This window comes from Magnolia sinica, chromosome 14 (genome assembly GCF_029962835.1).
Source record: "Magnolia sinica isolate HGM2019 chromosome 14, MsV1, whole genome shotgun sequence".
NCBI lineage: Eukaryota > Viridiplantae > Streptophyta > Magnoliopsida > Magnoliales > Magnoliaceae > Magnolia > Magnolia sinica.
In genome coordinates this window covers 31,404,897-31,427,553 of record NC_080586.1, presented here as the reverse complement: position 1 = coordinate 31,427,553, position 22,657 = coordinate 31,404,897, and the positions used below count along the sequence as shown (strand labels likewise).

General features: G+C 41.7%; 1 protein-coding gene across 1 annotated transcript in view; it reads right to left on the bottom strand.

The window, feature by feature from the left end:
* Positions 1 to 834: 834 nt before the first annotated feature.
* Positions 835 to 22,657, bottom strand: part of LOC131225897 (squamosa promoter-binding-like protein 7) — a 68,177-nt gene continuing 46,354 nt past the window's right edge. Inside the window, exons 8-10 of the mRNA XM_058221501.1 lie at positions 17,018 to 17,198; positions 5,152 to 5,733; positions 835 to 1,417 (exon numbers count right to left, since the gene is read on the bottom strand). Of these exons, the coding sequence (XP_058077484.1) occupies positions 1,094 to 1,417; positions 5,152 to 5,733; positions 17,018 to 17,198 (1,087 nt within the window). The 3' untranslated portion in view covers positions 835 to 1,093. The remainder of the gene's footprint in view (positions 1,418 to 5,151; positions 5,734 to 17,017; positions 17,199 to 22,657) is intronic.

Here is a 22,657-nt window from a genome sequence, read left to right as displayed (position 1 = left end):
TGATCTAAGGTGGAGTGACATAAGTGATGGTCGGGGTCGATTTTACATTAACACCATGATGGGACCCACCCAATCCGTGGCCATTTTTTCGATGCTAAATTGAAATTAGTACGGAGTGAAAGCATTTACTTACATTAATTAAGAAGAAGAAAGTTGTCTTTAAATACATAGCTATTTGGATGAAAATGTAATGTCCAACTAGTTGTGTGTGAGCATTACTCTAATATATATATATATATATATATATATATATATATATATATATATATTAAAAAATCAGGATTCTTTATGAATTTGTGATACTCAAAAATCAGAAATTTTAAATAAACGAATTTTTAATTTTAATTTTTTTTTTTAATGATTTGTATGAAAATAAATTCTCAATTGATGAGTGGATGGAGACCACTTTTCGGAATGAATGCTCAATTTAAGAGTGGATGGCGACCACTTTTTAGAATGACTTCTCAATTGATTATTTAGATCCACTTTTTCCATTGGGTTTGTTTGGATAGATCCCACCATATCAATGGGTCTTAATAACATAATCATGTAACCTACTTGTACAGCCAAACGCACCCTAAATAACAAGCAGGCAAATGCAGTAACAACAAAATACCAAATGCAAGCCTCGGGAGTAGTTGAACAATTCAAGAAAACGCAGTCATTACATTCTCTCAGAGATATGCGGGTGGAAACTCCTTTAAAAAAAGGGAAAATAAAACTGAGAACAGGTTGCCGACCAAACGGCATGGCAACCAAAAAAATAAAATAAAATAAAATAAAATAACAAGGGGTCTACTATAATCTAAACCCCAAGTCCTGAATTATTCTGAGTAGACCAGACAATATGCTAATATTGTAACCTTCCAATAAGATGTGCTTGCTACGCTCATCAACACTTGCTACATATGGTCCATGGTACATCTGACTGTGATGATACGCACAGTTAGGAGCTTTTAGGCTATTCAGAGTTCCAAGCAATGAAACCAACATTCTTCGCAGTAGAATGGGGCCCAAAACAGCATGGTCACAACATTGCACTATATACATTGGATACATACAAATGAAGCCACTCGTTTTGCTGGCAAGTCTTCTATGGCTTGGAGACCCCGAACAAACACCTCCGAATAGAAACTGCAAATCTGCCAACCTCATGCGGATGGCTAAGGGCGACACATATCCCGAAGCACATGGCAGCAGTAGCCATTATAAGAAGGGTTAGGTGTGCTCTCTTGACTGTGCCAGATAGTATGCGGCCACAGGTTTTTCGTGGCCACTCCAATCCCTTCACTACATGTGGACAGTGGTTTACGTCCATGATGATCTCTTTATTTATAAGAGGCGCATGTATGTCGCTCTCTTGAGAAGCTGAAGTTGCAGTTGGCTTCAACTCATCTTCATTCCTCATCTCAACACCCTGCAAAACAAGAACATAATGCTGTTGACCAGTTTTCACCCAAAGGAGATGGCAGGTGATTCAAATGTAAATGCCAGTATAGATTGGTTAAAAGAAAATGGAAAAAAAAAACAAAAAAACAAAAAAACAAAAAAAAAAAAAACAAAAAAAACAAACAAACAAATAAAAAAAAAAAAAAAAAGGAAAAAGAAAAAGCTGGTGCGGATCTCCTGTCAGAAATTAAACGTAGCAAAGTGAAGCATATTCAACGTAAGATGCTTCTCGATCTACACTATAGGAAAAACCTAGCAACTGTGCGCAAGCAGATATAGCATCAATCACATGATGCAAGGGTATAATTCAGATGCTTTATATATATACTGTAAACCCAAAAGTGTAACATCAAAAATCTGAGCTCTTCATCAAGTGTCTGCACCCCACCATGTAATATCAAATATCTGAGTTGTGCACCCCACCTTGCAACATCAAATATGTAAGCTGTCCATCAGTACCCCACCTTGCAACATCAAATATGCAAGTTGTCCATCAGTCGGGGCCCACTGGGTAAAATGCTCAGTCCAAAAATAAGGACAGTTGACTCATCGAGTGGGAAGTGAGAAACAAGTGACACTCACCTCCAGTAAACCTATAGCTGATTGAGAGTTTCCTGGGGGGTATTCCCTTTGTTTGCATTAGAATTTCAATCTTTATATATACGAACCCTTTATAATACAAACAGCTGGAAGATGAGCAATGTTTAATACTTTTCCCATTTCCCGTGTTATGTCCAATTGATTGATGTCTGGTGGGCAGCCCAATCATAGAACTTTCGTCAACCTACCACTAAAAACACAATCGCGAATTGCTAGGACAAAGGCTAAGATGATAGTGTTAATAATGTGCAATTGGATTGAGAAGTATTCTTCTCTTCCATTCACGTATGCTCAAAATTTTAATTTGTACAGGGAGGCTTTGATTCTTCTTATGTCTTATCTCTCTTCTAACCTTCATTTGATATCACCCCGAGTCACCTTCCTGCCGAAAGAAGCAACCCCTCTTATTCATTAATAAAACAAACCCATCCTTTCTTCCCATCCCTCACAGATGCAAGAAGAATAACCTCCAATTGTTAGACAGTGCCAAACATCACACTTCCTAAATGAGCTCAAGCATACAAAGTCATCTAATACATGAATTTGGGAGATATTGGATAGCTCTTGATTGTAATCAACCTATGTCAGTCTATTACATTGTGCCTGTGGGAGTTGTGTGCTCTCATTGCTGGTCCCAACTCATAAAGGAGGGCTACGTCAGGTTGGCAATCAGCATCAAATTTATGCCATAGCTTCCATCATGAATCCGAATGAAACGAGACTTCATGACCTATATGGTCAAAGTGAAGATCTGGCCCTTGATAGAGTGGAATCCTGAATCATGATTCATGTAACCGAACCCAATTAATTGGGATAAGGCTTAGATGATGATGATGATGATGATTGGCATAGCACATTGAAGCAGCCTAAGCATTGCCCCAATAGGAGACATTGAGATGGCTTGACATATGCTGCTCGAAAAGGATCTTTCTAATTCTCGAACAATGTGGGGCAAAGGGATTGATCGAGAAAGATCTCTTGTTCTTACAATAAGATCTGGATTTGATCCGCACATTTTGGAAAAAAAAAAAAGAATAATCTTCTCCTAATCATAACTAAAAGAGGAAAGTGTTCAATTAGACCATGAAAACGTGACTGAATTGGTTCTAGTTACTCTTAGGGATGAGGAAGAAGGGAGGAGATTCTCGAATGAGGAAAATGATCCAATTACTTTGGAAGAATTGAAGGAGCCATGTGAGGTAAAAATCTCATGTACGGTTCTGTAGAGTGACAATATGGGTGTGGCTTATCTATCAACTTTTTGAATATCACCCCCAAAAAAACTAACCCTACCTTATGCAAAGTTGCCACAGTAACCTCTAGATTTATGCTTATATAACTGGTATTGGCTATAATTCACAAGAACATTCTACAAAAGGTAAAGAGTGGAGATGGTCCAATATGGCGAGCAACTTTCATTGGGGTTGAAGGGTCTAAAACAAGGTTTGAAATGGGCGTGCTACATAACATATCATTCACCACCGATACCTTTACATATAACCCATATAGAGCTGTTTTGGGCCAACCCGGAGCCAATACACCCATATTGTTCATGGGCAATACCAGTACATATCGGGCAATACATACCGGTTTTGGACGACATTTTAGACATTGGTCTGAAATGCTGATGAGAGAACCGTCTGTGAGTGAGGAGCTGGTAAGGGATATGAAGGCATGTATTTTCAAGCAGGGATGATGCAACTGATGCCACAACCGATGACGATGACAATGATGAGATGATAGTTAGGGATCATACTCCTTTCCAACATGCTTAGGTTACCATATCCCTCATGCTAGTAGAGTTTGAAGAAATGAGTAACGAAATTCATAACTTATTAGCATATACAGACGAATTGCTAGACTGTTAACTAATGTCACTCAACAAGCTGGAATGGTGAAACAAGAAAAGCTAAGGAATCAAGTGTCCAAAACTCATTAAAATGAACACTGGAATATGAAGACAAAAGAAATAAGCAAGCTTACTCTGACTGTGTATGCAGGTTTTGAAGGACAAGACACATGCACATTGGAGCTTAAGTTGTTTGTTGGAAAATATGAAAATAATGTGTCGAGGCTCAGATTAGAAATAGCACCCAGAAATCTCAGATTTTTATTAATAACTGCCACTGCTAATTAGCACACCAGACAAGCAAAACAATGAAGGTCAAATCTGGCTCGATGGTGCAACCGGGGTAAACTAGAATTGGCAATTTTTCCTGTTCAAACTCATGAGAAGCGAGAACTGTCCAGTTAAATGGTTGACCATTTTCACATGATGACTGGATGGATTTGCCTGAACAGGTGGGTCCCAATGCCATATTGACAGAATGACTTGTTTCCTAAAAATCGATTCCAACAAAGGAAAGATAAAAAATTATTTTTCAATAGTGATAAAAAATTATTGAAATAAAAATGCAGGAGATGCGTGAATAAAGCGTTCTGGATGCTAGTGACCCTCTCATTAGTCATTACTACCGTGGGAAGATACTGGCAGGAGAGGGGTGTGGAAAGACAACAACCCAAAAACAGACAAAATACAGTCCATGTGATACAAAGAGAATCAGCCCCCATTGATATTACTCGGTTCCCCTATAATACCATTCATTCAAGATTTCATCAATGGAGCAGCCCTGAAATTCAGTTCTAGCTAGAGCCTGGCCTGTTAGAAGAAAGTGGATGCCTTTCTTGATTTTGAATTAAGCTTGTTTTCAAAGATTTTCTATTTCTCCTGCCACAAACTCCACATAATGCCATAGGGGATCATCTTCCACAAAATTCATCAGATACTCCTGTTGACTTCTACGAAAAAAGATTTGTCGCTTTGGAATCTCAGAGCGTTTTACATCTGCTTTTATCTATTTTTAACCTTTCCCCCATTACTTTTTAATTACCTTCTATCACTTCATGGTAACATCACAATCTGACACAATTGAATCGACAAGCCGACTATTATGCCAGAACTGGATGGTTTTAAAACATTGCTAATGAGTACAATACTATTTCCTGAACTCTTAAAGATTCCATAAAGAAAGTTCGATCAAAATCATTGACAGGTAAATGTCTCACTAAATAGAAAATTAAGAGCATGAGAACAAAACTCACATGACTAATACTTGGCAGAGTGTAGAGCACTTCACCCTCCACATCACTTTGTGGCAAGAGAATGAGTTGAGGAGTTGCATTTTCAGTATGCGTTGTCAATCTCACACTGTTCTGAAGTCTCTGGTGGAGAATTTTTCTTGCCTGATCCATATATTTCTGAAACGACCTCAAATCAGCATCACGAATCTTCTTTACAGGGTCATATAATTCCTCCGCATCCATCAGGATCTTCAGAGATTGTAGTATTCTCTCCAAGATAGTGATAGACTCAGCCTGTATTAAAAAACTCAATAAACCATTCAATCTATGAATTTGGACAGAAGTCAAAATGGTTTCATCCTTGTCCAAACGAGGCTCCTTGAGCAACCATGCAATATCTAAAAGAAGATGAGAAGTCGCAGTTTGTCCTGATACGAAAAGCTCGCACGAATGTGATACACCAACATCTGCAAATTGAGTACCAAGTCTGTTTGAACAGAGAGTATCACTGGACCTCTCCTGTATCATCTGCAGCTCAGAACAGGTTTGGCTGTCCGCAAAGAGGACCGGAATGAAGTTGGATAACCCCGACTCATTCTCAACCTACACAGAAGTCAAACCTTTAGAATAGCATGTTTGATAACCTCAGCTTAAACAGTGTATAACAGGAAGCAAATAGAACAACGCGACTAATCATATCTTTGGAGTTTCTCAAATGGCCAACATTACAGGCCCACATGTTTCGACCGTTGCATAAAATCTTGGAGTGACCTCAGTCAAAATGTGTTAGGAATTTGCTGACAGGAGTTGACTAATCATATCTTTGGAGTTTCTCAAATGGCCAACATTACAGGTCCACATGTTTCGACCATCACATAAAATCTAGGAGTGACCTCAGTCACAAACTGTGTTACGAATTTGCTGACAGGAGTTGACTCACCTAAATCAGTCTGTTTAGAATATGTACATGATACATCAGTGTTTTAAATAGCAAATAGCATGCAGCGTAGTGTTCGTACCTCTGAAGCGTACGGCTTAAGCTACATAGTACACCACACACTACTTCTAGATTTTTAATTAAGGTTGTGCTTGGTAGCACCAAATATCATGATATTTTACATGAAATTAGTCCGATTACTAATGTAATTAAATGACATTTAGTGCAACCAAACACAGCCTAAAATAATAGGAAACATAGGCAACGATTAAGTATAAAAGTAAAGAAAATACAACCAAACTTATTTAATACTATTACTTGTACTATTTTACTAAATTCCTTCAATTAAAAATTTAAAAATGTAACAAATCATTTAAAACATTAATTGATTTTAATATTTTAGTGAAAAATAACTTGTAGTATAAGCTACATAGCGCGTACCGTACGCTATGTAGCGTGTAGCATACTGCACATGTAAAATTAGCGTGCAGAGTAGGCTACATGTGACTAAAGCTATTTACATGAGCTATGTGAAGTTAAAGCTAAGCTACACTATATAGCGTAAGCCACACGCTGCATGGTGAAGTTATTTAAAACCCTGATGTGTGTGTGTGCGCGTGTGCACACTACCATATAAAAGCAAATATAGCTTATTTTTTCAAGACTTTTGCATGACTAAAATACCCCTATTAAATGATAATATTCCCTCTACATGCCCACAAATAATTCATTAACTTTTTGCTTTTTTTTCTTTTTTTTCGAGTAATGGTATCTTATTAAGAAGGTCAAGAGACCGCAGCTAAGCTAGCCAAGAAACAACCACCAAAATCAGGGCGCCCACTCTCTAGTATACATTTTAGCCCATCTAAAAGCGTCCAAGAGAGAACCACTTCTATTATGGAAGCAACGGTTATTTCTCTACCCCCCAAAGGGCCCAAAGAATAACAAGCAAAGCTAGCCTCCACCTCAGCCTTCCTTTTTTTCCCAAAGTTGCCATCATGCCAAGCTTGGAAGAGCCCCTCAACAAAGTTCGGCATCACCCAGGAAATAATAAAAGAATCTAGAATACCAGTCCAAACACTCCTAGCAAAGGGGCAATGGATGAAAAGGTGAGTCACCGATTCCACATCATTCTTACATAAGAGGCAGATATTTGGAAGCATCATGGCCATGTCGATGCAAGCTATAACACTCATTCCAACCATCATATGTCAACTCAGGTTAAGTTGTGATCTTAAAAGTAAAGCTGATTTAAAGCTTAAGCTACATAGAAGGAACAGTCTAGCATGCCTACCACAAAAGCCTTCTAGCGACACGCCCCGCACACCCCCCCCCCCAATTTCTACTAACCAGCCAAGCAAAAGCCAAAACCTTTGGAGGGCCTCCATAGGACCAAAACGGGCCTCTATGGCAACAACCATCACGAACCTCAGGCTGGAAGATCAAGTCATAGAAAGTTCGCACGAAGAAAACACTAGATCTATCTTTCAACTAAATCACTGAGTCCTTCATGCCCAAAGAAGGCCGAATACTCTACAGACGAGAAAGGAGTTGCACCAAATCTTCTACCTAAACATCAGCAAGGTTACATCTAAAGGGAAGGACCCAAACACCTCTAGAATTCGGACTTGAGAAGCAAAGGACAATCGAGACATCTGCGAAAGGGAAAAGCCTGGCTAGTCTTGGAAACTCTAATTGAAGCGGGGACTCCCGATCCAAACATCATCCCAAAACTTGACCCAATCCTCATCCCCAACAGAAAACCCAATTCCCTCAAACACTTTGCTTGCCAAGCAAGTGACTACCTTCCAAAGGTTCAACGCGTGATGCAAGGAAGAGTCCTTGGTCCACAAACCCTTAAAAGAAATATTATACTTTCCAACGATGATCTCTCCAGAGGGATTGTTCTCTTCCACCCCGAAGCTCTACACCCATTTCCCCAATAAGGTCGAATTAACAACCTCCAGCCTTCTAATACCTACAACTCCTCCCTCATAAGGCCTATATACCTCCCTCCATTCTAGCAAATGGAATTTTCCTTTAGCTACTCCACTTGCAAGAGAAAGTCTCTCCTCAGCCTTTCAAGCCTGACAGAACCAATTTCGGGCAATGGAACAACGACATGAAATATAGGGGGATGTTTGAAAGGGTAGCCTTGTTGAGAATGATTTTAGTGCCAAGCAAGAGAAGTTTGCTCTTCCAAGGCAAAAGTTTGCTACCCATCCTTTCAGCCACCTTGTCCCACAAGTATTTAGCAAGCTTACCAACATAAAGAAGGAACTCGAGATACAAAAGGAAATACCTGGCCTAGTACCCAAAAACTTCAACTCACTTAGTGACTTCCTCTAAAGACAAATGGATCCTAAGAATTTCACTCTTGGCTAAGTTGACACTTAGCCTCGACACCACCTCAAAGCAACTGACAATCTTCCTCAAATTGTCATCCATTGTCTCATCTATCTCACAAAGGATAAGAGTGTCATTAGTGTACTAGAGGTGGGATATAGACTAGTTGGCATTCTCCACGTTAAGCCCCCAGAAGAGGCCCACTAACTGACCCTTGCTCACCATCTTGTGAGAGCTTCAGAGACAACCACAAACAAGAAGGGGGTAAGGGGGTCTCCTTGATGAAGACCCCTCGAAACCTTGAAGAAGCCGAATAGGAATCCATTGATGAGAATAGAGAATTTGGTAGACGAGGCACAAGCTTGAATCCATTGTCTCCACTTCACCCCACGGCCCAGTCGAACTAGCATATAATAAAGAAAAGACCAATCAACATGATCGTAAGCCTTCTCCAAGTCCAACTTACAAAAATGACCTTTCTTATTAGCCCGATGACATGAGTTGATCCACTCATGACTCGTTAACAATCAGCACACTTTCCAGGATCTGTCTACCAAAGATGAACGCGCTTTGGGGAGGAGGGCTTACCTTCAAGAGGATGATCCTGAATCTTTGGGCCAGAACATTGGTTATGATTTATAAGTCACCTATGAGGCTGATGGGCATGAAGTCCTTAAGCTCTCAGCACCTTTTAATTTTGAGATTAAAGAGATATGAAGGAATTTCCCAAATTCAACAGCAAACCTAATAAGATCAACCCTAATCATCTCCCAAAAAACTTGGAAGAAGGCCTAGGACAACCCATCCAGATCTGGAGCTTTGTCCAGCTGAGAGCCACCATAGCAACTTTAACTTCCCCCTGAACTGGCCCTTCAAGATTATTAGCGTCCGCAACTAAGATTTTATCAAAGACCAAGTTATCTAAACTCGGTCACACCCACTTCTCGTCCCAAAGGAGGTTCAAATAGAATTTGACAATGGCTTCACTAATCTGACCTTTGACATCAATTCTACTACCATCCACTAGGAGTGAGGAGATTCGGTTGACCCAAGCATCAATACTAGTGATCCCGTGGAAGTGGGTGCATGTGCCATCGACATGTGGTCACCATGTTGAGAATGTGCCATCCAAACCATGTATTACGAGAGGCCCAACATAATGATGGGATGCCCCAAAATTAATGTTGAAGAAATTAGCCAGATCCACAACTTAGGTGGGTCACACCACAAGGATCAATGAGGATGGGATCCCAACCATAGTTTGGTCCACATTATGGTTGGATAGGCCTATTTTTTGGGCGTCCCACCTTTCAGGATGGCGTGCTACACTAATGATGCATCTGGGTTTGATGAAAGATAGACAACATGGTGACCCGTGGCCCCACACACAAATGTATGGCTGGCATCCCATCCCCATTTTTCCCTGTGATGTGGCCCACCTAAGCCATAAACCTAGCCTACTTTTTCTTGTGGCCTAGCATCAAGGACAGCACCTTGTGGGCAAAATGGATTTTACATAAACAACATGGTGTGCCTCATAGAGCTTGGGTGATTGACGTGCTGCCTTGTAGAGGATTTTGGTTGCAATTGGATATGAAACCAAAACCATCTACAACACTACTTTTACACATGCTTAAAAAACCCAAGCTCCATGGGGCCCACCATATTGTATATGTGGAATCCACTGTCCATTGGGCGAGAACCCTTATGGTCAACCTACATTAGGAATGGCAATGGGCTAGGCTGGGGTCAGGCCAGGCTGAGGTTGGCCCTGGGCCTAGCCCAGCCCATGCCCTAATGGGCTAAAGAGGCCCACGCCTAGCCCTCACCCTAGAGCAATAGGTCCAGCTAGGGCTAGGCCAGTCGTGGGCTGGCCCTATAAGTTAAAGATATGTTACATTTGTGCTATGTGTATAATTGGTGTACATGCGTGTTTATGAATCATCATGCTCTTCTAGAGAATCAAAGCTTTTTTTTTATGGCACACCTACATCCATTGCCAAATAAGGTTTATTCATCAACCAAGAATATGCCCCACCTAAGTATCAAACATATGCATGGACTTAAATACATGTATCAATACATTGTTCACGGTGTAAACTGGGGCCCACAATTTGGATAGTTTTTAAGTGCATGTATATCATCCATCACACTACCGGAGTATTAAATTTTTTTCATATTATTATATACACTAGCATACAGATTCTATATGTTAAGTTACTAATACCTATATACTATATGAGCACACCCTGGAAACAGATCAAGCCAAGCTATTCATCATTCGACTAGCGTAGCCCTACCCGAACACTGGGCCTACATTTCAAGCCCTAGCCTAGCCCTCATGCCATAGCCCTTAAGGGCCGGGTCACTCGGGTTGGGTCTGGTCAGGCCAGGCAGCCCAACCCATTGCCACCCCTACCATACATACAAAATATCATCACAATAACAAAGCTCACATGGGCTACACCATTGGTAACAATGTAAAATTGCACCTAAGACCTCCAAGGTAATGCGATGTGGCCTGCCTGAGTTTTGTTTCAGGGATCTTAGCTTCATCCTAGTAATTCACACCTGATGAACGGATTTGATGAAAGATACATGTGATGGTGGCCCCACAAACAAACCAATGGTTGGCTGTGTATAATGGACACATTTATGTTGGCTAGCAAGGCCTGTGGATTGGGCATGATCTTGAAATTTCTCTTAAAAGATGATCATGAGCATTGATTGTTGTATTCGAATTTTGACCGTTTAGATGTTGAAACCATGGACAAAATAATCCATCCAGTGTGTGTGTGTAGCGAGAGAGAGAGAGAGAGAGAGAGAGAGAGAGAGAGAGAGAGAGTCACATGCTCACCTGTGCACCTTCTTAGGTGAGCACACGTGTGCACTTTTGCACATGTGTCATGGGGCCAAAATCCAAATGGTCCACGTGATGTGGCATCCCATGAAACCCCCAGGGTCCACCTTTCAGCCTAATCCAAAACTCCAATGGGCCATAGCAAAGAGAGGAAAATCAATGAAGGTAACTGTTTCCTTTCTCCATGGCCCACCAGAATTTTGGATCAAGCTGAAAGTAGGGTCTTAGGGGTTTCATGAGGTGCCACATCACGTGGACCGTTCAGATTTTGGGCTTACATACACATATCAAAAAGTGCTCACGAATTCTCATGAGAACCAGTTCCTAGGTGAGTGTGTGTGTGTGCGCGCACGCACGCTTAGGAGAGATATCAGTTAAACATGTCACCAACTGCCCAACACAGTTGGATAACGTCACTCCATATCCAGCTTGATGAGACCCTAAATAGTGAGAGAGAGAGAGAGAGAGAGAGAGAGAGAGAGAGAGAGAGTGTGTGTGTGTGTGTGTGTGTGTGTGTTGCTGCACTAATAGTGCCCATTTAGTAAATGGGACAACCTGTTTGGCATGTCAATATGATGATCAATCCACACTGCCCAAAAATCAATGGATTTCCTATAGAAGAACCATAGCCCAAAAATCAATCACCCGTTTTGTATAGTTCTTAAAGTTTGGATCAACAATATGAGAAAAGCTAATAAATAGAATGGTAGCAAGGAAGTACATAATATCCAATCAATCGCCCATTTTGGATGGTTCAAAAGGTCTGGAACAACAATAAAGGAAAAGCTTATACATAGAATGGTAAGAAGCATGATATTTCAGAAATGGTGGAATAGACAATCCATGAGTCGTCCTATCAGTTGCATGATCCAGCTCGATCATGTCTACAGGTTATAGGATTGATACCATTTACTGAATTGTACAATAAGTGCTGCCTGCGTATCTGGTCTATAGAAAGTATAGCACCCTAAGAAAGTTGCCTTGGATGCCTAAATATGATACCCATACCCAGGAGGTCAGGCAAGATGTATGGGCAATATGCCAATATCAGAGCCTTGGAAGACTGGGGGAATAAAGGAAGTCTCTAGGAAAATTTTGCAACGAAATGAGAGATGTGAAAGAAACAAAAAGTGAAAAGCTTTTCCTTTCCCAAAATACTTTTACCAATCTCTCACCCATAAACACGAACATGTTATGCGTGTGCAGCATTCAACCCATCCAATATGTTGGCCCCACCATGCGGACCACCTAGAGGATGTGAGCATCCTCTTTTGCAAAAACCTAGATAATAGGGAATTTGCAAATCGTTAATTCACTGTTATTGCAAATATCCCTCCCTCCCTCTCTGCAACTCTTAAAAACCCTAGCTCTATTTGCTTTCTGCATGATTGCATCTCTCTCAATATCCCTTCTCCATCTCTTTCAATCTCATATCTCCATTCTCCCTCCTGCTCCCTCCCTCCAATGATCTCTCTCGGTGTCTCTTTTTCTTCATCAAAGTCCAGGATTTGGGAGTTGGGACTGAATAATGATCATACAAGAAGCTTAAAAATATATCTCTATTGAATGGGCCTGATTGAAAAGCCTCTTGGGATAGAGTGAATTACAGGAGTACCCTTGCTTGTACTCGAATGTTTTAAATAACGAATAGTGTGCAGCATAGCATTCACCCCTCAAAAGCGTGAGGCATAAGCTACATAGTGTGTAGCATAAGGAACATGCTAGTTCTAGATTTTTAATTAAGGTTGCAGTTAGTTGCACTAAATATCATAAAATTTCATGATATTTTTGCATCAAATTAGACTGGTTAATGATAAAATTTCATGATATTTGGTGCAACAAACACACAAAATAATAGGAAGAATAGGGCAAAGAGTAATTATAAAACGAAGAAAGAGCAAGTAAACTGATTTAATACTGTTACTCATATTATTTGATTAAAATCATTGAAAAGATCTAATTTTTTCCTGAAAATAGAAATGTAACCAACCATTGAAAACATTAATTGATTTTAATGTTTTAGTGCAAAAAAAGAAAAAAAAAAAAACCTTCTAATATAAGCTACATAGCGTGTAGCGTAGGCTATGCAACATGTAGCATAGGTTACACATGACTAGAGCTATTTCCAATCAGACCATACAAATACTCGACTCCCTTGAATGGAAGACATACTGCAAGTTACACTCAGTGTTGTTAAATGCGACCGAATATTCACATATGCGAATTCCCATATGCATATCGCATATGCCATGATGGCATATGCGATCGCAGTGCATATGCTAAAGGTGTGAGGATATGCGATCGCATATCTGCTAGTTGGCACTTTTTCTTTTTTCTTTTTTTCTTCTTTCTTTTTTTTTTGCAAAAAAATAAAAATAAAAATCAAACTTTGCCTATAAAAATGCATCCAAACCTCCTCTATTTGCAACATTATCACTCCAAAACTCTCTTTTACTCTTACATTCTTACTTCAAGTGCAATTATAATCTCTCTCATACATACTTTCCTACTTCCAACCAAGTTCCAACATTCAAGTTCCTAGTTCCTACTTCTCTACAAGATTAAAGCAAGGAAATCATTCAAGAAGAGAAGTTTCCCTCCCTTGGAAGATCAAGATTCAAGCTTCAAGCAACATTCATTTATTTAGATTTTAGATTATCAGTATTATTTATTTATTTTGAAACTTGTAAGTTGTAACTTGTAAGTAGTGTTAGTGTTATAGCATATAAATAATCAACATTAAGATATGACTACAAAATTGTATTTGTACAATAAATAGCTTATTGATGGTTTTGTTACTTAACTATATTGTTAAATGTTGAATTTCATGTACTTCATTCATTTTTTAATTGATTTTATTTCTCACAAACTAATTTTATATATGTAAAATTACTCTATTAGTTATCTATTAACTTAGGGAAGAAGTTTCCCCCAAGTTCTTATATTTTTCTACATTTAAAAAAAAAAAAAAAATCCCCTTATTTTTCTTTTTCTTTTTTTCAAAATTTTTTTCAAAAAAAAAAAAAAAAAAGCGATCGCATATGCAGTTTGACAGCATTGGTTACGCTAATTGGATTGTCCAAATTTGGAGATTGATGAACCTATGATGTGATTTTTTGGAAATGATCTGCAAACCTAGTTTTTGGACATTCCAAATTGATCTAGATTGAGCCATCTGCATTGTGAGCAAATCACCACATTTTGGAGAAAACGTGCATGGCAGTCTAGCCCTACATAGAGCTGTACACGAGCAGGCTAAGCAGGGGTACTCGATCGACTCAACTTGGAATACTCGACTAGTCTGAGTTAGAGTCGAGTACGAGCGGGTTTCTAAGACTCGTTTAGATTACGAGTAGAGTATGAGTCTAGAGGTACTCGACTCGTGCGCTCGACTCGGTACTCGACTCATACTCGTATATATAAGCCCGCCCAAAAAAAAAAAAAAAACCCTACTCACCCAGTCACCCGTCATTTTCAAGCAGCGCTCGTTCAAAACCCTTCTTCCCTCCCAACGGCCGTTTGAAAAAAAAAAAAACTCTCTCTCTCTCCCTTTCCCAGCGCCCGTCCGGCCGTCCCTCTTCTTCCCTCTCTCTCTCTCACTCATCCGGTGGTGCTAGACCCTGCCGCTCGTCCCTGCGGCCTGTTCGGTGCCCCTGTCCAATGACGGAGCTCGTCCCTGCCACTCGTCCGGTGCCACAGCTCGTCCCTGCCAGGCTGCCACTCTTCCGTCATCGCCCTGCCCTGCACGCAGCTGCCGGTCGTTCCTACCCAGCTCGCCCGGTAATGTGTGGGTTTGATTTTTTATTTTTTATTTTTAGAAATTGTTTAATATATGTTAATATAGAAATTGTTTAATATATGTTAATATAGAAATTGTTTAATATAGTTTTGGGATTAACCTGATATTTGTGTTTTCCCTAAATATTCGTTTTGCTATGGATTCCCTAGAGGGGGTGGCTAACAGTGAAGTGTGGCTAACAGTGAAGTGTGAACTGACAATGGGTGTACTAATGGGCTAACCAGAAAAAAATAAAAATAAATAATAATAATAATAATAATAATGATAATAATAATCCCAAATCCCAGGTATTGTCCCTGTACCAATGTTGGCGCAAACAGATGGTTATGAAGTCGGTGCTGGAAAAGCTTTGTAGGCATCACGTTTATGCATGTGATTTATCCACACCATCCATCTATTTTGCCATCTTTTGATAGTGTCGAAGTTTATATATTTTATTGCTTTGTTCAACTTCGAATTCCATTTGACAATCGAATTGAAATTCAAATGAATCTCAATTTATAAGTTATAACTCGAACTCGGCTTAAAGCTCGAACTCGTTGCTCGAAAACCCTGCTCGAAATGGGCTCAAATTTGGACTCGGACTCGAACTTGACTCGAAAACTCGGACTCGACTTGACTCGATTTCTACTCGTACTCGGACGAGTAGAGTACGAGCAGGGCATCCATGCTCGACGCCCGAGTAGAGCCGAGTACGAGCAGCTCTTGGCCAGGGAGAGCCGAGCACAAGCAGGGCAATACTCGGCTCGACTCGACTCGACTCGACTCGTGTACAGCGCTAGCACTACATATAGGAAGATGTCTTTGCATTGGGATCATGTGGAGGAGAGGCATCTTATATCCACAACAAGGCCCACTTTGTGAGCGGTTTAGATCAGCAGAAGGTTGGCATGCATGCAAAATTTGTTGAGACGAAATGATCAGCATCCTACATATGTTCTCTTAAGACAGTTTTGACAGAGGCTCAAGATTCGCAGCATGCATTGCCCACATTGGGTCCACATGTTGAGATGGCCTGATGATTTAAACTGTCTGCTCTCTCATTAAAAATATAAAGAAGCCATGGCCCCATCAGAAACATGATGATCCTGATCTTCACTTTCTTGCCCAATGTGACCATTGAAAATCTTTTTTTGTAAATCAATCTACAGATAGTGATTCTCAGAATCATCTGTTCGGGATAAGTTTACATGGACAGTTATGATCATGGGATATTCAACTGAAAAAGGTTAAGAAGAGATATGAATCATATGACACTGGTGTACACTCAACTGAAAAAGGCCATTATATTAGTTGCTGGAAATTCCATTCTGGTAGATATTTGGGATATTTTGCATCCACAGTAATACTCAATAGACAATGGTTACCTACAGTGGGTCAACTTGTAGGATTGAGAACTCATGTATGCCAGACAAAAAGGCAGACCAAGTTATCAGAAGTTCTTCGAAATGAGTGTGACAAGTTCGAGGACGGTGTATATGCGTTCTCTTTTTGTTATGGGAGGGAAGAGGGGTTTTACAGTCAGGTTAACTACGTCATTTTTAGAAAAGATGCCCCAAAGTTTACACCATTGGCGAAAACTGACAGAATGTAGGTACTTCCAATAAAAGCGACAAAACAATGTCGTTATTTCCAAACTTTTCTTTTATGTAAGTGTTTATAAATACCCTATTATTTATGCAGGTATTTGTTAAAAAATAAAAACTTACTGTAAATATACCAGAAAGGCGGAGCAGGATTTATGTGGCTGCTGACCCCAATTAATTGGAAGAAGGTTTAGATGATGATGATGATGATTGTAAATATATCAGAAAAACCATTCAAATGTCAAGTACAAGTGGTATTCAGCTCTGTCACATTTAATCAGATATTGCAAGGTGATCATGAATGCATACTTCAATCAATCTACACCAAGATAAGCAAACATGATGTAAAGAACGCCTACCTCAATAAATACGGGACCAAAAAGGTTTGACTCGGTACTAGGAATATATATTTTGAATAACTCATGGTCAGAACTGTGAGTTGAATCCTCTTTGCCATCATGGCATGATCTAGTCTTCCCTTGAGGAATGGAAATGCAAGAATCATATGCTAGATACCTCCCAGCAAAAGACACAAGAAACCTATCATGTGAAGCATATATTAAAAACTCATTTAGGTATAAAATTCACTATTAGTAACTGAAAGATGATGATTATCATTGGGCAAGGCTATGATAATGGTGATGAGAGGTAACAGAGAAGAGAAAGTATCTGGCCTGAAAAGAAAAGGATCGGTTTAGTAGTTTGATATTGCTAATGACAACATCAACAGAAAAAGCATGCAGGATTTTCAAGACATGCATCCTCTTTAAAATAACACTAATCAATGAAGAAATGGTACAAAGCACAAATACTGAAAGGCAATCACATAGATTATAAAGTCTATAGAAAAGATTACTATGAGTATGACAAGCACACTGGCAAAAGCAAATCCACAGCTATACAATATGAAGTTTTCGGTATTTTGCTTCTTAGTTTTTGAATTTGAGATCCAGAATTTTACTTTTTGAACAACAGATAGGATTCCAAAAAATTGCAACACTCCGACTCTAGCCCAACTGAAAAAGTCCAATATCAGTCATCTGATACTGCTATCTGCAACTGGCATAGGGCTCATCAATGCCCAGGCAGATTTTGTGAGGCCTAGCCCTTGCACCTAAGTCCAGCATGTGCAGCAGCAGAATTGTCAAAAAGTCCGCTGACAAGGTAGCTAATACCAGTCAAATCTATGCTACTCTGAAGCTCCTTTTGTACCAAATACCAGTATTACTTTTCAAAATCTAAGTTCAACGTTCTTTCTTTCTAAGAAGGGGATCCATGTTTTCCCAGAGGCACCAGCCTCCTTGCCATTGTCGCTCAAGCAGGACTGCAGCTTAATGTCGGTCACAGATGCCATGCCAAGGTGCACCTCTGACAAGTATTTTATGAGCGAATGTTGATAGTGAACACTTTGAGTTCATAGGTAATTTTCTACAGGTTCAAATAACATGGAGCCCAGAATAAGATCTGACCAAAATATCATGTGCAGGATCTTTATCAATTTATGCAGAAACTGGAGGCAGCAGCATAAAAGAAAACCCCAGACACTATTGATAGCAATGATGGACGATCAACTGTCACTAAATCAATTAGAAAAGCTCTATACATGTGTAAATAACTTTGAGAAAAAAGTTTTGATGCCATGTTAGAAAGGTGGCATTGAGATATATCTTGTCAAAGCAACCAACTTGCACTATAATCATAGCTATCGAATTTACAGTCGGTTGTCAGTTAGAATGCATTATGCATTTTTCTTATCTTCTCCCTCTGTTCTCATCTGCTTGAAGATTGCAATAACATCCTGATTATTACCATCCACGAAGACCCCAACTGCTCTACCCGCTCACTGAATACATTTGCCAATTCATAGAATGTCACGGAGATCGCACTTACAATTTTAGATTTGAAGCAGCTGAAACCTTGGCCTGAGTAGTCAATTGGAAGTCTAGGACCCCATCCTGCACAACCAACAATACCTCAATCTATTTCCAGAGCTGGGCCTTGGAAAAAAAAAAAGAGGAACGATGATTAGGTTGCCACTCTGGTCCGCCCCTTCCATGATGCCCCATTTGAGCAAAGCTGGAGGATCTAAGATGCACAAGAGGGAGATGAACTGGCATCCTGAAGGCTGGCCTCTTAGTCCACAACACAGTGGTTCAAACTATTTCAAAAGAGCATTCAGAAGGAACAATATCTACGATCAAACCCTCCCCATGTCCTCCCTCTGAAACACTGAGATAAGAGACCATTACTCATCTTACACATGACCTTCAACATGTGCCCCTTACCAAAGTGTCAGGATACAGCTTCGAACTAAGCACAACTCATAGGAAGGACTTTCCATCCATCAAGCTTTCCGATGTAGGCCCACCACCATGAGATGCATGATAAGCGTCCTGTTGAAGATCCAGTGCACCACTTGCAATAAAAGCTCGAATGATAGAGCATGGCGAACCAAATCAATCCCTTTATCTCATATAGCCTAGGCCCCACATCCCATGGGTTAGGACCCCGGCCAAACCCCCCTCGTGGGCCCCACTTCACATGGGTTCCACTTCACATGAGCCACCCGCCTCACACGGGCAGCCCACCCTGAGTGTGCCCTCCTTGCATCTCACAGGCCACCCCACTCGAGGGTGTGAAAATGTCTCTGCATTAATCACCCCCAATGAGGAGTCTCGAACACGAGACCTCCCACTCTGATACCACTTTGATGCAGGATAATTAACCACTAGCTCTAAAAGCTCGAACTAATAGAGCATGGCGAATCAATCCATTTATCTCATATAGCTCAGGCCCCACATCCCATGGGTTAGGACCTCGGCTGAACCCCCCTCGTAGGCCCCACTTCACATGGGTTCTACTTCACACAAGCCACCCGCCTCACACAGGTGGGGTCTGCCTCACACGGGCCACCCTACCTCGAGTGTGCCCCTGCAACCCACAGGCCACCCCCACTCGAGCACAGTGTGAAAATGGCCCTGCATTACTATGGCTCACCAAAAATGGCAAACTATCATCTTCAACCTGAGCATCAACTGTCACACCCCAAACTCGGAAACCGGGTTCACCAAATTCCCGATCGCCGAATCCGACGCCGACAGCCTCTGTAGTACCCCATTCTCGGCTCCTGGCACCTATACACCAGGTTCCGATCCTGGGATCCTACGAGGATGATTTCCATAACATAAATCTGTTCATAATTAGCATAACCAAGATCATAGCCCACTAATAATAACCACAGGAGTATCATCACAAAATCCGCTAAGAATAAAACTTTACAATACAAAACGCATAAAGGGAAAGATACACTGGCTATAACAAAATTCCAAAAGAAAGCTCTGCGGCACGCCCCTGCTCCTGCTCAACTACTGCCTAGCGTCACCTACACGCATCAATCGTGCATAAGCTTATAGAAAGCTTAGAGGGTGGTATAAGTATGTGCAGGACAGGTGTCGAGTATGCAATATCAGAATATGCGGAATATGTTGGCAAGACCACGAATGCCACCAGCTGCAACAAGGCTATGCAACACAAGGCAGGAATACCATCAGCCATACCAAGGCTATGCAATACAAGGCAGGAATGCCAACAATCATACCAAGGCTATGAGTGCCATCAGCCATCCCAAAAATCAGGCTGACATTTATGTTTTCCCTTCAACAATGTTGCTGGACGGTCCAGAAATTTGGACTGTCTAGCCCACCTTAGGCCCATCCCAGGGCGTCCACCAAGGGCTAGCTAATGGGAGGTTCAACATACATTAAGGTGGGGTCCACACATCAGGAACCACCCCACTACAAGGGAAAAATCCAACAAATAAACAAGGTTAAACTCCATACAAACAAACAGCAAATGGGTCTGGAAAAATCTGGGCAGCAGCATGTTGCTGCACATTACAGCCCATGGAGCTTGCTGGATAGTTAATATTCATCACATTCATCATAAGATGGCCGACCTGAGTGGGCCATAAGGATCCCAGACCAGGCTACTAATAGCCTTTCACCTTGCATGTCAAAATGGACAGCAAGGTGGGCCATCCAACGTCCAGAAATTGGACAGCAAGACCGTCCCACCTTGCTGGACGATCTGGGCATCATGGCCACACCAGACGGGCCACACCACCAAGGAAAAAGAGAGGGGAGTAGAGGGAGAAGGGAAGAGAGAGAGAAATCAGAGCATAACCCGGGAATAACTTAGAACAACATCACATATCCGCTTTGAGCTTAGGACACTACATGTCCCAAGTGCGTATTCTTTTGATTTGGTTCTCTAATGTCTGAGCCTTCGGGGGTTCTGTTCTCAAGGCTGATAAACGCCTTTGTTCTTTTTATAGACCATGCCGCCTAAACGAGACACGAGAGGTAGAGGCACCCATGGTACCCAAGCGACCTGAGCACATCCCGCTCCACCTCGTGAGGATCCTATTCCCGAGGTTCTCATTCCACCCCCAGTTGCTCCCGTTCCCCTGCCTGAGCCTGTTGTACCTATGCCAAAGGCCCCCACAGATCCTGTGCCTCCGCCTGAGGCTAGTACAGCCCCTACATTCCCTACCATACCCGTTGGAGCAGAGCAGTTGCAGCAGATGTTGCAGGCTGTCACAACTGCCCTCCAGGGACAAGGCAGACATTCAGTGGAGACTCCAGAGCAGACAGCAGATACGCGCGAGCGCTCTTCTACGAGACTTCTGTCAGTATGCTCCTCCGCGTTTCCGGGGTGAGCTAGACCCTGCAGCAGCTGAGTTATGGCTCTCCAAGGTGTAGAAGATTTTCAACATCATGCGATGCACGACTCAGCAAAGAGTCCCGTTGGCGGTATTCCTTCTTCAGGGAGAGGCTCAACATTGGTGGGCATCCGTTTCCCGAGTGGCCGGGCCAGGTTTTGTGTGGACTTGGGAGGACTTCGTGGATCGATTCGACCAGAAGTTTTTCCTCGAGCATGTTCAGTAGCAGAGTGCATTGGAGTTTGAGACGCTTGTTCAGAGGAACATGACCGTGTCACAGTATGAGGCACGTTTCGTCGCATTGTCCAGATTTGCGACCTATCTTGTGGATGATGAGAGGCGGAAGGCCCGCCGTTTCGTGAACGGCTTGCGTCCCGCTCTCAGGAGTCATGTGGTCGGACACCTGGTTACGACATTCGATCAGGTTGTTCAGAGAGCCCTGATCTACGAGGATGATTGGGCCACCTGGCAGAGGACCTGTGACCAGGGAGGAGACCGGAAGAGGAAGGCGCCCTCCGGCAGCTCCCGTCAGTAGCAGCACCATTGGCGTATAGCTCGCCCAAGATTTCGAGCACCAACAATGCATCCAGCTTCATCTTCGGGATCATTCACAGGTGTTTGCTTTGGTTGTGGTAGGACGAGACATCGTAGGCACGAGTGTCCCCATCCTCAGAACTCCTGTCACGCTCCAAACTCGGAAACCGAGCTCACAAAATTCTCGATTGTCAAATCCGGCGCCGACAGCCTTCGTAGTACCCCATTCTCGACTCTTGGCACCCATACACCAGGTTCCGATCTTGAGATCCTACGAGGAGGATTTCTATAACATAAATCTGTTCATAATCAGCATAACCAAGATCATAACCAAAAATAATAACCACAGGAGCATCATCACAAAATCGACACTGATTGCCGCCTCCCTAGCCGGGCAGCCCATCGAGCGGAAAAGACCTCACTATCCGCCTGTAGTTTGTCAATACCTACTCGGCTCGTCGATAGCGGACCGATTTGCGAGCTAGTCAAACTCAGCCTAACTTACAGCCCCCTCACTCTGGCGGATAAGACCACACGCCCTTCCAACCGACCACGACACAGTGGGAGACGCGGCCTAATGGTATTCGGCACCGACGCTCATGTTTCCACTCGGTCTCGACGTTGGAGCATCTCCTGGTACCGAAAAGGTTCTGTGACGTTCACTCAAGGACATCCTATGTGCCCACATTGTTAGAACCAAGCATTTCCGGTGTTCAAATCTGGCCATCCACAATATGCCTGTGGA